General features: G+C 40.3%; 1 protein-coding gene across 6 annotated transcripts in view; it reads left to right on the top strand.

Moving 5' to 3' along the window:
* Nucleotides 1-13,897, top strand: part of RIC8B (RIC8 guanine nucleotide exchange factor B) — a 119,886-nt gene that overhangs the window by 6,020 nt on the left and 99,969 nt on the right. For 5 of the 6 annotated variants that reach the window (XR_004250702.2, XR_004250701.2, XM_032168811.2 and 2 more), the window contains exon 2: nt 3,312-3,359. Coding sequence is in view for 3 of the 6 variants with exons in the window: in XM_032168811.2 (XP_032024702.1) it covers nt 3,312-3,359 (48 nt within the window). In the remaining 3 variants the exon portion in view is untranslated. Of the gene's footprint in view, nt 1-3,311; nt 3,360-4,667; nt 4,710-13,897 lie in introns of those variants that run through there. The other variant, XM_032168813.2, reaches the window with a different exon arrangement.

Raw genomic sequence — 13,897 nt, 5'->3', positions numbered from 1 at the left:
TCATGAAACAGCACAACATACACCACCCAATTAGGTTTATTCCCTTGTAGTAGTGCTGTTTGAGTGTATCTTTAGAAATCTATGAAATTACTCCTAGCTCTCTAATAGGTCAATATTTGGCCAGACACCACACCATAGGTTATTCAACAATAACAGTAGTGGCCATTGAACACTACTATGTGCAAGGTGCCATGCTTGTAAAAAAATAAGGAAAATTTGATAGGTAGTAAAGTTGAATAACTTGACCAAGTTTACACTTTCAGTAAGCAGTAAGACTGGACTCAAACTCAAGGTTGTCTGACTCCTGATCCTGAGCGTTTTAGAGCTTATTCATGGGGTATGAAACCTGCAGTGAGAGTCCTCATAATAGTCTGGTGTGTCGCTGAGCTGTTAGCTTGCTTGGTCTCTAAATTGAGCAATGGTTTAACTCTGTTTTTTTTTTTTTTTTAATGGGGCTTTATCTTGTTGCCCAGGCTGGTCTCAAACTCCTGATCTCAAGCCATCTGTCCACCTCGGCCCCCCAAAGTGTTAGGATTACAGGTGTAAGCCACCATGCCCGGCCAGTTTAACTCTTTATATTTGATTTTTTGCTCCTATTTCTCTGGAAATTAAGCATGTAAAGAAGGTGAGATGGCTGACTGTTGGCTAACAGTTCTAGAAATACATGTACAGCTGGAAATGCTTGTTCTCTTTTTCCCCATTTCAGCCTTAGAAAGGGGAGAGAATAAAGAAAGGGGTACTGAATAAGTTAAGTATGATCTAAATTGGATAAAAGAACCCAGGTTTATAGAAGCCAACATCTGTTGGATCCAAACAGTCTTAGAGGTTTGAGCTTCTGAATAGATTGGCGCATTCCAGATTCAATTTGTAGTGCCTCACAGACCATTATATTTTCTAATTAAGAGCAGCAGAATAATTAGACCTTGGTACTATTCTGAATTCCCACCTTAAAAGATTAATTCTACAGAGGAACTGTTTAAAAGACACTTTTATAACTTACTGAGTGTCTTTCCAAAAGACAATTTATTTTTCTTTCCCCTTACCATTAATGCCAAAAAAACGTTTAGAAGAAACATTATCTTAACAAGTAGGTACATTTATTCCAGATAATTTATGGTATTAGTATTTAATATATAATGGCAAAAAAATAGGCTTTCTTGGTTTCTTAGTGCAATTATTTTCATTTGTGTTGAACCTTTACAGAGCTTTAGTTTACAACTTTAACCTGATATCTGGCACTTTTAAGTCTAATGTTAATTTTCACTAAACCTCAGGTCTATACATTTCTAAGTATAGCCCTCAGATTTACAGTCTTTCTTTCTTCTCCTCCTCCTTTCTTTTTCTTGTTCTTTATCATTATCCATTAAAAACATTTTTTATTATGAAAACAATATACCAACAATGAGTCTTCTTTTTAAAAAATTGCTACATAATATTTTGTCAGGTGAATATGCTATGTATAATAGAATATTGTCACATGCATAACATTCCGTCAGTCTCCTGTTGGTTATTCCAGTTCTCGCTTTTTTTCCTCCACAATATTGGATGACACTGCAGTGATACACATGTAATTATTCTCTCCTTCTAGATCAGTAGGATAAATTCTTAGGAGTAGGAGTTCTGGGTCAAAGAATGTGAATATTTTTATGGCTTCTAATATGTGTTGTTGCCAGATCACTTTCTCTTTTAAGGTTTATGTCAGTTTATACTGCCACCAGGAGTATCATGCCTGGATTATTGATGTCCATTCCTCACAGGGCATTACGTCCTTAGTCTTGCTTTCCTTTAATCTGGCCTGTGAGCTACTGCCCAAAAAGTTCTACTAGAATGCTGGTCACACCTCCGTCATAGTCTTCTCCTGGTTGCCTGTCACCTATTTGCCAATTCAGGTGTAAATTTTAAAATCCATGCCGTTACCACCTGACTTCATTCCTTTTAATTGTTTTGCATCTGTATTCGAGGCAGCCTCCCTCCCTCAGATGGCCACTGTATCCTACCTCTGAGTGTTCCCTCCGATCATTTCTTACATTCAGAACTTCTTTTCTGCCAACATTTCTCTATCTTCTTTAATTTAAAAAATTGCTGCTTCTGCAAAGATGTCAACGCAGAACCACCTGTAATGATGATATCTTTAGTACTTAGTGTACTTCACTCCTGGTGGGTTGCCAGTAAATATTTGTCAGTGTGGCTAATGAGAGAAAGAAAAAAGAAAAAGTGGAGAGATTTTCGGTGGAGATTTTTGTTTTTTAATAGAAAGGCTTAGAATTCTTAAGAGTACTTGGTTCTCCTGAATAAAACTTCAGAGGAGAATGAGGAATTCTGTGCTCTATTTTTGGGGTACCACTGTTCTTTCTGTGATCATAGGCAAGCCAACTTATTCTGTCTTCTATTCTTCTCTACTTCAGCTACAGAGTAGAAAATATAGTCTTGCCAGTCATTGCAGAAGAGTCATGACACTCTCTGCCTTTCCAGTTATTTTTTCCTCATAATCATTTACATCATCATCATTATATCCCTAATATTTACTGAGTATTCCTACTTGCCAACACTGAGATTGTGCTTTGTATACATGCCTTAGCTTTTTTTTAACTGTCACAACCTCTCTGTGAACTAGGTACACCCTGTTTTCAGATGAGAAGCCCAGTTCCAGAGAGTTTACTTGCTCAAGGTCACAGCTAGTAAGTGGTGGAGCCATCGTGATTTAAACTCTTATTCTTATTGAATTACTTTTCTGAAATATCAAACTATCAAATCTTCCCTATCCACAATTCTCTGATGATTTCTTATTGCATATGAAAAAGAAAGTATAAACTCAGCAACATTGGAAGGCCTTTCCAAATCACTGTCCAGTCTACTTTTCCATTCTCATCTTCCTGTATGCCCCACCCCAAACATATGTCCTGCGTTCCAGTCTCACAAAGTTGCTTATTTCACAAATAGATCATATAGTTTCACACATTCGAGCCTTTGTTTTTGTTCCTGGAATGCATTCCATTTGCCTCTGGCAAACTCCTGTTTATCCCTCAAGATCCAGCGCAAATGCTCTGTATGCTGTGAAAGCCATTCCGATTTTCCTGGACAGTTAGTGGCTTGGTTTGCTGTGCTCCTTTGTATATGTATCTGCTGTAGTCTTTCACACTGCTTTATAACTATTTGTTTACATACCTGTCTCCCTTACTTTAATAAGAATATTGAGATATGGGAAGGCAACATTTTTTACAGGGACATTATTTTAGATACTATTAAACGTAGCCAAAATTTAAAAATACATGTATTTAAAATGACATTGTTTCCCTTTTTTCCCCCCTCAGCATAGGGCTACTTTCAAATTTGAATCAACAGATGAAGATAAAAGAAAGGTAAGCCTTGGTGTTACTCTGTGAATGTTTATGTGTGTGTGTATTGCATTCGTGGAGTTTCTAAGCAGTGGTCATGTTTTCATCTGATGGTTATTGATTGGTTTCTTGTTTCCCTTCATTTTGTTTTTTAGGAACCCTGAGAAGAAAGGTTAGGTTAGGTTTAGTTTGGGTTACACATAACTCTTTCCTCCTCTGTCCTCGCAGGACTATTAACACTTGTATAAATCAGGGGAGTGGGAGGGATTCAGAGGAGTCTCTCCCCAGATCTACTCACTCCCAAAGACTGACTGTTTAGTGGCAAGACCCCAGGTTGCCCAAAATCCATTGCTAGTATTGTAAAACTTAGCTTGAGACAAGGTCTCGCTCTATCACCCAGGTGGGAGTGCAGTAGCTCACTGTAACCCCAGACTCCTGGGCTCAAGCAGACCTCCTGCCTCAGCCTCCCAGTAGCTAGAGCTACAGGCACACACCACGATGCCCATTTTTAAATTTTTTTGTAGAGACAGGGTCTCATCATATTGCCCATGCTGGTCTCTTGAACTTCTGGCCTTAAGTGATCCTCCTGCCTTAACCTCCCAAAGTGCTGGGATTACAGGTATGAGCTACCATGCCTGGCCCTGCCTTTGTGTCTTGCTGTACTCCGTACATCTATCCCTGGCCATACAAATGCCAGAACCAAACAAGAGAGTATGACTGAATCAGTGTAAATCTATCACTGCTGCTAGAAAAATAGCTTAAATCCAGTATTTTGCTAGTAGTGGGTTGACAGTGCCTTGAAATCATTCCTCCATTCACCTGTATCCCCATACCTAGTATCAGTGTCCTGCTCATTTTACCTTTTCAGATTTCTTCCATCCATTTTTTCCTTAACCTCTGCTCTAATTCAGGCCTACATCTGATTACTGCATCAGTTTCCTGACTGTTCTTTCATTTTCCAGTTACATGCTTTTCTAGTAGATTGGCATCCATAAATCCAAAATAGCAATCTGACCATGTCATCCTTAGCCTTAAAACCCTTCATCTATCCCTTCATTGACTTTCTTTACCTACAGAATAAACTTCAAGCTTCTTAACATGACATGCTGGGTGCTCAGTGATCTGATATATGCCTACTTATGCAGCTTATTTCTTTTCTCTCCCTTGTATTTTGTGTTTTAGAAATAGAAAATGTTTCCAGTTATGCACACATCCACATCCCTTCTGTTTCTTGCTTACTATTTTTGCAATATATTGTTTTCTACCTAGAATGCTCTCTCCCTCTTGTACACCTCTTCTTTTTCTCACCTGGTGAATCCCTACTCACCTCAGGGGCACCTCCTTCAGCAAGCCTTCTCTGACATTCCAGTTAAGGTGAAGTACCTCTTCAATATTCTCATAATGCTCTATATAAATCTCTAAATTAATATTTATGCCTTGTTTCTTAATTATATATCTGTTGATGTTAGACACTGGTATCTTTATACACGTGACATTTGGAGTGCCCAGCACATAATAGGCACTCAAAAATATTTATTGGATGAGTGACCATGGAATATAAATTTTGTAGATTAAAGGTTTAACTCTGACTTTCTCTCGGATTTGAACAATGTAACCAAGACTAGAATACCTTTTAGAACAGGGATTCTCAACTAGGGATATGCTCTTTGGAGAGCTTTTTCAAAATAGCCCTGCTCAGGCCTAACCTCTTATCTACTGAGTGAGAATTTGGGAGGTGAGCTCCAAGCATGTGTATTCTATGTCTCTGTCTCTCTCTCTGCGTGCGTGTGTGTGTGTGTGTAAAGTATATAAATTATTTAGAGACAGGATCTTGTTTCGTTGCCCATGCTGGAGTGCAGTGGCATGATCACAGTCCCCTGTAACACTCCTGGGCTTAAGTGATCCTCCCACCTTAGGCTCCTGAGTAGCTAGGAATACAGGTATGTGCCACCATGCCCAGCTAATTTTTAAATTTTTTGTAGAGACGGGCTCTCACTCTGTTGCTCAAGCTGGCCTCAAGGGATCTTCCCACTGTGACTTCCTACAGCCCGAGGATCACAAGTGTGAGCCACCACGTTTGGCCCAATGTGTATTTTTTTTTTTTTTTTGAGACAGAGTCTTGCTGTTTCGCCCAGGCTGGAGTGCAGTGGCGCGATCTCAGCTCACTCTGCAAGCCCTGCCTCCCAGGTTCACGCCATTCTCCTGCCTCAGCCTCCCGAGTAGCTGGGACTATAGGTGCCCGCCACCATGCCCAGCTAATTTTTTGTATTTTTAGTAGAGACGGGGTTTCTCCATGTTAGCCAGGATGGTCTTGATCTCCTGAGCTTGTGATCCGCCCGTCTCGGCCTCCCAAAGTGCTGGGCCAGCCACGTCGCCTGGCCCCAATGTGTATTTTTATACATGGTCTTCAGGAAATAAATACTCATATATCTGATGGGAGTGCAAAATGGCACAATCCCTTTGGGGAAGAAACTGGCAGTGTCTACCAAAATTACAGATGCATTTTACTCTTTCACCAAGCAGTGTCTCTTTTAGAAATCCATTCTGCAGATAGCTTGAACCCCAAGTAAGCAAAGTTATTCACTGAAACATTGTACATGATAGCAAAAGATTGGAAAGAAGTGTCCAGCATTTAAGGAGTGTTTGAAGAAACTATGGCTCATTTACATTATGGAATATTATGATGTAGTAAAAAGAGATTCACTGTATGTGCTAATGAGAGAGTGAAAAAAAAAGCAAGGTGTTAAAAAGAACATGTTTGACAAACTCATGGTAAGTATTCAGGCTAGGAAGCCAGTTGCTATTTATTTAATTTCATTGGAAGATCCATACTATATCCATAGATTCATGGTACCTTAGAAATCTGACATTAGAGTCTTTGGTAGTGCTTTTACTGGTAAAAATAAGCATATTAAGACAGTCTCCTACCCCATATAAATTTCAGGTGAAAGGGAGAAATTTCTTACACAGTTATTAATAAAATGTGTATTTCCAATAGGGTAGTAGAAAAAACTAACATTTTAAAAGTACTGTCTTTTTCTGAGTTTTAGATTTCTGGAGAGAGTAACTACTGTATAGTGCTTATTACCAGTTATAATGTGTAGGTTTCTGCTTCCTGGGAGGTCTGTTATAAACAAATGTCATTAGGGAGCTAGCCAGGTAATCTTCATTAATGGGAAAACATCGGCAAACAAATCCATTTCTGTGAAGTCTCCAGGGGTTAAAACCATTTGTGACTCTTTCATGCCTAAGGCTCTTTTTATACTTAAACATCAGAACTATTGGACAGCTCAGAAGGATCTATACCTTAATAAGCTTTTCAAGTTCTTAATGGAGAGACATATAGAATATAGGCATTTCTGTACCTTAAGCCTACTCAGAAAATAAAAGGAACTCACATTACTGCCCAATTCGTTTGCTCCCTGTATTCATTTTCACACTGCTGATAAAGACATACCTGAGACTGGGAAGAAAAAGAAGTTTAATTGGACTTATAATTGCACATGGCTGGGGAGGCCTCAGAATCATGGTGGGCGGTGAAAGGCACTGCTTACATGGCGGTGGCAAGAGAGAAAAATGAGGAAGATGCAAAAGTGGAAACCCCTGATAAGCCCATCAGATCTTGTGAGACTTATTCACTACCACGAGAACAGTATGGGGGAAACTGCCTCATGATTCAAATTATCTCCCACCATGCTCCTCTCACAGTACGTGGGAATTATGGGAGTACAATTCAAGATGAGGTTTGGGTGAGGACACAGAGCCAAACCATACTGTTCTGCCTCTGGCCCCTCCAAATCTCATGTTCTCACATTTCAAAACCAATTATGCCTTTCCACCAGTCCCCCAAAGTCTTAACTCATTTCAGCGTTAACCCAAAAGTCCACAGTCCAAAGTCTCATCTGAGACGAGGCAAGTGCCTTCCTCCTATGAGCCTGTAAAATCAAAAGCAAGCTAGTTACTTACTAGATACAATGGGGGTACAGGCATTGGATAAATACAGCCATTCCAAATGGGAGAAATTGACCAAAACAAAGGGGTTACAGGGCCCATGCAAGTCTGAAATCCAGCAAGGCAGTAAAAATTTTTTTTTTTTTTTTTTTTTTTTTTTGAGACGGAGTCTCGCTCTGTCGCCCAGGCTGGAGTGCAGTGGCGCAATCTCGGCTCACTGCAAGCTCCGCCTCCCGGGTTCACGCCATTCTCCTGCCTCAGCCTCTCCGAGTAGCTGGGACTACAGGCGCCCGCCACCACGCCCGGCTAATTTTTTGTATTTTTAGTAGAGACGGGGTTTCACCGTGGTCTCGATCTCCTGACCTCGTGATCCGCCCGCCTCGGCCTCCCAAAGTGCTGGGATTACAAGCGTGAGCCACCGCGCCCGGCCAAGGCAGTAAAATTTTAAAGCTCCAAAATGATCTCCTTTGACTTCATGCCTCACATCTAGGTCACGGTGATTCAAGAGGTAGGTTCCTATAGTCTTGGGCAGCTCCGCGCCTGTGGTTTTGCAGGATATAGCTCCACAACTGGCTGCTTTCACAGGCTGGTGTTCAGTGTCTGTGGCTCTTCCAGGCGCAGGGTGCAAGCTGTCAGTGATCTACCATTCTGGGGTCTGGAGGATGGTGGCCCTCTTCTCACAGCTGTACTAGGCGGTGCCCCAGTAGGGACTCTGTATGGGGGCTCTGAACCCACATTTCCCTTCTGCACTGCCCTAGTAGAGGTTCTCCATGAGGGCCCCGCCCCTGCAGCAAACTTTTGCCTGGGCATCCAGGCCTTTCTGTACATCTTCTGAAATATAGGTGGAGGTTCCCAAACCTCAATTCTTGACTTCTGTGCACCCGCAGGCTCAACACCACATGGAAGCTGCCAAGGTTTAGGGCTTGCACCCTCTGAAACCATGGGCTGAGCTGTCCCTTGGGCCCTTTTAGCAATGGTTGGAGCATCTGGGACTCAGGGCACCAAGTCCTAGGCTGCACATAGCCAGGGACACTGGGCCTGGCCCATTAAACCATTTTTCCCTCATAGGCTTCCGGGTCTGTAATGGGAGGGGCTGCATTAAGACCTATGACATACCCTGGAGACATTTTCCCCATTTTCTTGGGGATTAAGATTTGGCTCCTTGTTACTTTCACAATTTCTGCAGCCAGCTTGAATTTCTCCTCAGAAAATGGGTTTTTCTTTTCTACTGCATTGTCAGGCTACAAAGTTTCTGAATTTTTATGCTCTGTTTCCCTTTTAAAGTGGAATGCTTTTAACAGCACCCAAGTCACCTCTTGAATGTGTTGATGCTTAGAAATTTCTTATGCCAGATACCCTAAATCATCTCTCTCAAGTTCAAAGTTCTACAAATCTCTAGGGCAGGCGCAAAACGCCACCAGTCCCTTTGCTAAAACATGACAAGAGTCACCTTTGCTCCACTTCCAGCAAGTTCCTCATCTCCATCTGAGACCACCTCATCCTGGACCTTATTGTTCTTATCACTATCAGCATTTTTGTCAAAGCCATTCAACAAGTCTCTAGGAGGTTCCAAACTTTCCCACATTGTCCTGTCTTCTGAGCCCTCCAAACTGTTCCAGCCTCTGCCTGATACCTAGTTCCAAAGTTGCTTCCACATTTTCAGGTATCTTTTCAGCAACACCCCACTCTACTGGTACCAACTTAACATATTAGTCCGCTTTCACACTGCTAATAAAGACATACCCGAGACTGGGAAGAAAAAGCAGTTTAATTGGACTTAAAATTCCACATGGCTGGGGAGGCCTCAAAATTATGGTGGGAGGCGAAAGGTACTTCTTACATGTGGTGGCAAGAGAGAATGAGATAAACCCATCAGGTTTCATGAGACTAATTCATTACCACAATAACAGTATGGGGGAAACCGCCCCCGTGATTCAAATTATCTCTCAGCAGGTGCCTCCCACAACATGTGGGAATTATGGGAGTACAAATTCAAGATGAGATTTGGGTGGGGACACAGCCAAACCATATCACTCTCCTAGTTCTCTTTCCTAAATGTGTTTTTGGAGCTCTATGCCAGCAACTACTTAGTAACAGCGGGACATTTTTTGGTAAACTACATTGCTATCTCTTTGAAAAACTACCCCCCCTTATATGAAAAATCTTTGTGACAACTTAGAAGTAAGTGTAAGGGAACAGTGCCCTTCAAAAAAAAAAAAAAACTTGATTATACTGTGCTTTTTAGGAGATAGTTATAAATTAATGATCCTTAGACCTAATTCCTGACACTTATACAGTGTTTTGCAGTTTTACAAAGATTTGCTTCTTACTGGTAGTGCTGTATGGTAAGAATATCACCATTCCTATCTTATGAATAAGGAAACTGAGGCTCATGTGAATGACAGCTTGCTAACACTCACACCACTAGTTAGTGGTTCAGCCTCACATAGACAGCAGATTATCTATGTGCAGCTCCTTCACTGCTCACTGCTCCATAGCTCCCTCTTACTACCATTGAGGTATATTTCAGAAGGCTTGAAATTATGATCCAGTACCTTGTTTTCTCTCATTTCATACCTTAAGAAACCACTTAGGTAACTGGACTTAAGTTGGAAGATAGCAAAGGAAATTAGCAACTAGAAGTGCTTAAATTTTTCTAGAGAAGTCAGATACAGTGGCTAATGTTTGTGCATATAATGCAAATAGTTCCAGGTGCATGTGGATCATTGTATACTTAGATATAAGCACCTGTGTTTATTGAAGCATTTGCTTTATATTCTGTACCTAAATTGGTAGGCTGTGATTATCCACCAGCACATAAACAAATATGTCATGCAAATATGTAGGATTGGGGGGAGGATATAATGAATAATCTGAAAATTCACATGTTGAGGAAAGGAAAGCTCTTAAACAAAAAGCTTTAAAACAAAACTGACCTCAAAACCAATAAAGAGTACTAATTGCAATAAGTTTTGAAAGAGACGTATCATAAAATGATTAAAAGATTTCCAGCTCTTCACATATAAGAATACAACCTTATCAAATGTGGAAAATTTCAGTTGTCTGAGATAAATCTTTGTGTATATAGTAATTTTCCTCAAAAGAGTGAAGTTAAAAGTAGCCAAATATCAAGTATATTTTATTACCTTCAAATTCACACAGCCCATATTTCTGTGAAGCCATAAGGTAATTGTCAAGTTGAGATTGCAAGCTCTTTGAGGACAAGAACTCTGGCTTACTTTATATTTTCAGCAAAATAGGCACCTATAATAAATGCTTGCTAACTGAATGAAAATAACTTGGTGAGTGAGTGGAGGCCGGAATTCCTGTGACTTGTACATTTTGTTTGGTTTTGTGTTCTATATTATTTTAGCTATAAAGTAGAATCCCAAGCACAGCTCATGTTGTTCACTGAAAAAGCAGGATACAGTGCAAAAGTATGCATACAGTATGATCACAGCCACGTAAAACTGATAAAAACCATACAAAGAGAAAATGGTGACAAGGAGATAAATGGCAGCCACCTGAATAGTTATTACTGTGGATATTTTTCTTTTCTATTTTTTAAACTGTTCTTTTATATTACAATAGATTATAATGATATAAGCATAGGTTCATTATATAATTATAACATGTTACAATATACTGTTATAATAGCGTGATTGGAGTTATAAGCAAAGGACTAATACTTCTTTTTTCAAATCATGTATTTTCTCTAAAATTGGCCTTCTTGATTACATATTCCTTTTGGGAGAGCATAAAAAACTCTTACTCAGTTTGGGGTAGTATTATCGGCAGAGCCAGTTTATGGAGTGAAATATATATAAACATAAAAGTTCATTCTGCCATTTCAAATACTTTTTTTCTTTTTTTCTCCCATGCACAAATGTATTTAGCATATTAGAGATCTCTGTAATCCACAAATATTTTTTCAGTAAATCCTGTATTCCTGGCCTTGTGTTAGGCCTTGGCTCCTAAGTTGGCTTTTTGTCCATGGTGTTTGGTTTGGCACTTTCTCAATTATAGATGCATGCTGAGGCTTGCCATTGTGGACTATAGAAAATGAATGGGTAAATTTCTATATTAGATTCCCCCAAGGAATATGTGCCAAAATAGAATCATTAATCCTAGACTGTGAATCCATGCTTTGGAATAGCTTGAGGAATGGATGCTTGTTCTAAAAGCCCTTTGTCCTTATTTTGGTCATTTGAAATTGTCACACTCCAGTTTTCACTAAAACAAAATAAGCTTTGTATGCTTTGCAAATTTGACTCAAAATTTATTTGGTGTCTTTGCTTGAGGGAATGTTTTGATACATATTGCAAGTACAGTTCTCACTTAGAAACCAATAATTTTCAACATCTTCATCTCTTTAAAATAATTGCACACAATACCAAAAGTACATCTAAACCTTTTATTTTTTAAAGTTCCTGTCCAGCTGGAATCTGGCACAAGACTTGACTTAGGTCTGAGGTGTATCATAGGGCAGGATGAATGCCTCACGGTAGGTCAAAAAAACAATTTAAACTTCATTCTAAATTCCACTTTTAGTTTTAGATGTTTTGCCATGGCACTGGAGGAGTAAATCTAGAAAGCAAGGACAGGACAGCCCTGACTTAGTAAGCCATAGGTGTGGCAGTCTATACAAGATCGTTGGATCACTTTTTAGGATTTCTATCTGCAATAATAAGAATACTATCTCTGATTTGCACTTTAAGAGTTTCAGGTGCATTTTCTCATATAGAGATTTCATGAAGAAGTTCTACTTCCAGCCATGACAGTGTGAGGATCTCTACAGATCTGCTCCCTAATGGAACTGGTAAAAATTATTTTTGAGAACAACCATTTAAAGTCTGGAAATAGTCCCAAAGGCATACAGTCAATGAAGAAACACCTATTCAAAAAAATCTAAAAGTAAGAAAAGTGGGCCGGATGCTTTGTCTCATGCTTGTAATCCCAGCTACTTGGGTGGCTTGAGGAGAGAGGATTGCTTGAGTCTAGGAGTCTGACGCTGTGGTGAGCTATGATCACGCCACTGCACTCTAGCATGGGTGACAGAGTGAGACCCTATCTCTAAGGAAAAAAATCAAGGAAAGTGAAAGTCTGTTATTTGAACCAAGACCTGTTCTCCCTCTCTTCTCTTGGCTAAGTGAGATAGAGCTCTTCTCCAAACTGGTGCAGGGAAGAATATACGGTTCCCTTTCCCTCTAGTCCCAGTTGGAGTGCTGTCTTCACAGGAGTGATGGAATGTCAGCATTTCTCATCCTGCCCCCAGCTACCTGTTGCTGAAACTAAATTCTGGACAAGTGTAACTGAGAGGTGGGTCTTACCTCCTTCCATTCTGCTGTTCCTCATGGGATAGCAGCTGTACCTTGGCTGTGACACTGCTGAGAATACCGGGGCCACAGTCATCCTGGTGGTGGAACATGATTCCACCCCAGGAAAAGCAAACCAAGGAGATCTAGGGTTGCTGTACCTTTACTTCAGTTGAGCTGTCAGCCCTAAAGTGGGGGTGTCACATAGAAGCATACCATTGTCTCTGCCCCCAGCATCAGCACCAGGGCTCAGAAATTTTGTCCAGGGGAAGAAGCAAGCCTTATAAAAGAGAGTGCTGAATGTCTCCTCAAAGGAACTGGCTTCATTTGCACAGAATATGGAGAAGTTCATGCCTAAGGGTGCAAGTTGTGATGAAAGGCACTTGGGGTGACATTAACACAGTCATTGGAGATTTAGGTTAACCCAAAGGCCAGCTACTTTGCTAGGAGGAATGGAATAACTGGGCTAGATTGCTAGAGAGAAAGAAGGAAAGTGGTAGCTGGGAGGAACTATCCCTTCAAAAGATTGGATCTGTTTGTGGGGCAATTTTTGCCCCAGGACATTTTTGAAGACAGTAGATCAGTCAACCAGCAATTAGTGACACATAACAGCTGTGTGTGGTCAGGAAAAGAGAAAGTCAGAGGGGTCTGCCAAAGCCACTGTCATCCCAGGGCAATTGTGGGCATACCCAATGGTGTGCCCCATAAAGTGCAACATTAGGGCTTCACACTTTGAGGAAGGAGAGAGAGAATAGACTGCTAAGATAATTTAGCCAGTCACTAAACAAATAAACAAATACAATAGCAAGTCCCCGAGAAGGTGGGTAGAAGGGAGTGCAAATACCTAGAGTTGTTACAAGATGTCCAGTTTCCATGGGCGGGGTGGGGTTGGGGGAGGGAAGCAGGCACCAAAAACTGCCTGTATGACGAGATGTTGATTTAACAAAGACTTCAAAGTAGCCATTATAAATATATTCAGAGAACTAAAGGAAACCATGATTAAAGAAGTAACAGATGTAATGAAGTCACATAAAATGGAGAAATCAATACAGAGATAGACGTTATTTTTAAAAAGAGCCCAATAGACATTCTGGAGTTGAATATAACTGAAATAAAAATTCACTGAAGGGGCTCAACAGTAGATTTGAACTGGCAGAAGAAAGAATAAGCAAACCTGAAGATACAGCAGTAGAGAATATTCAAGGCAAAGAACAGAAAAAAGAATAAAGAAAAACGAAGAGAGCCTTAGAGAATTGTGGAATAACATTTACACACCAACCTACACATAATGGGAAT

Source organism: Hylobates moloch, unplaced genomic scaffold (genome assembly GCF_009828535.3).
Source record: "Hylobates moloch isolate HMO894 unplaced genomic scaffold, HMol_V3 SCAFFOLD_12, whole genome shotgun sequence".
Lineage (NCBI taxonomy): Eukaryota > Metazoa > Chordata > Mammalia > Primates > Hylobatidae > Hylobates > Hylobates moloch.
This window is presented reverse-complemented; position numbering and strand designations above follow the sequence as displayed.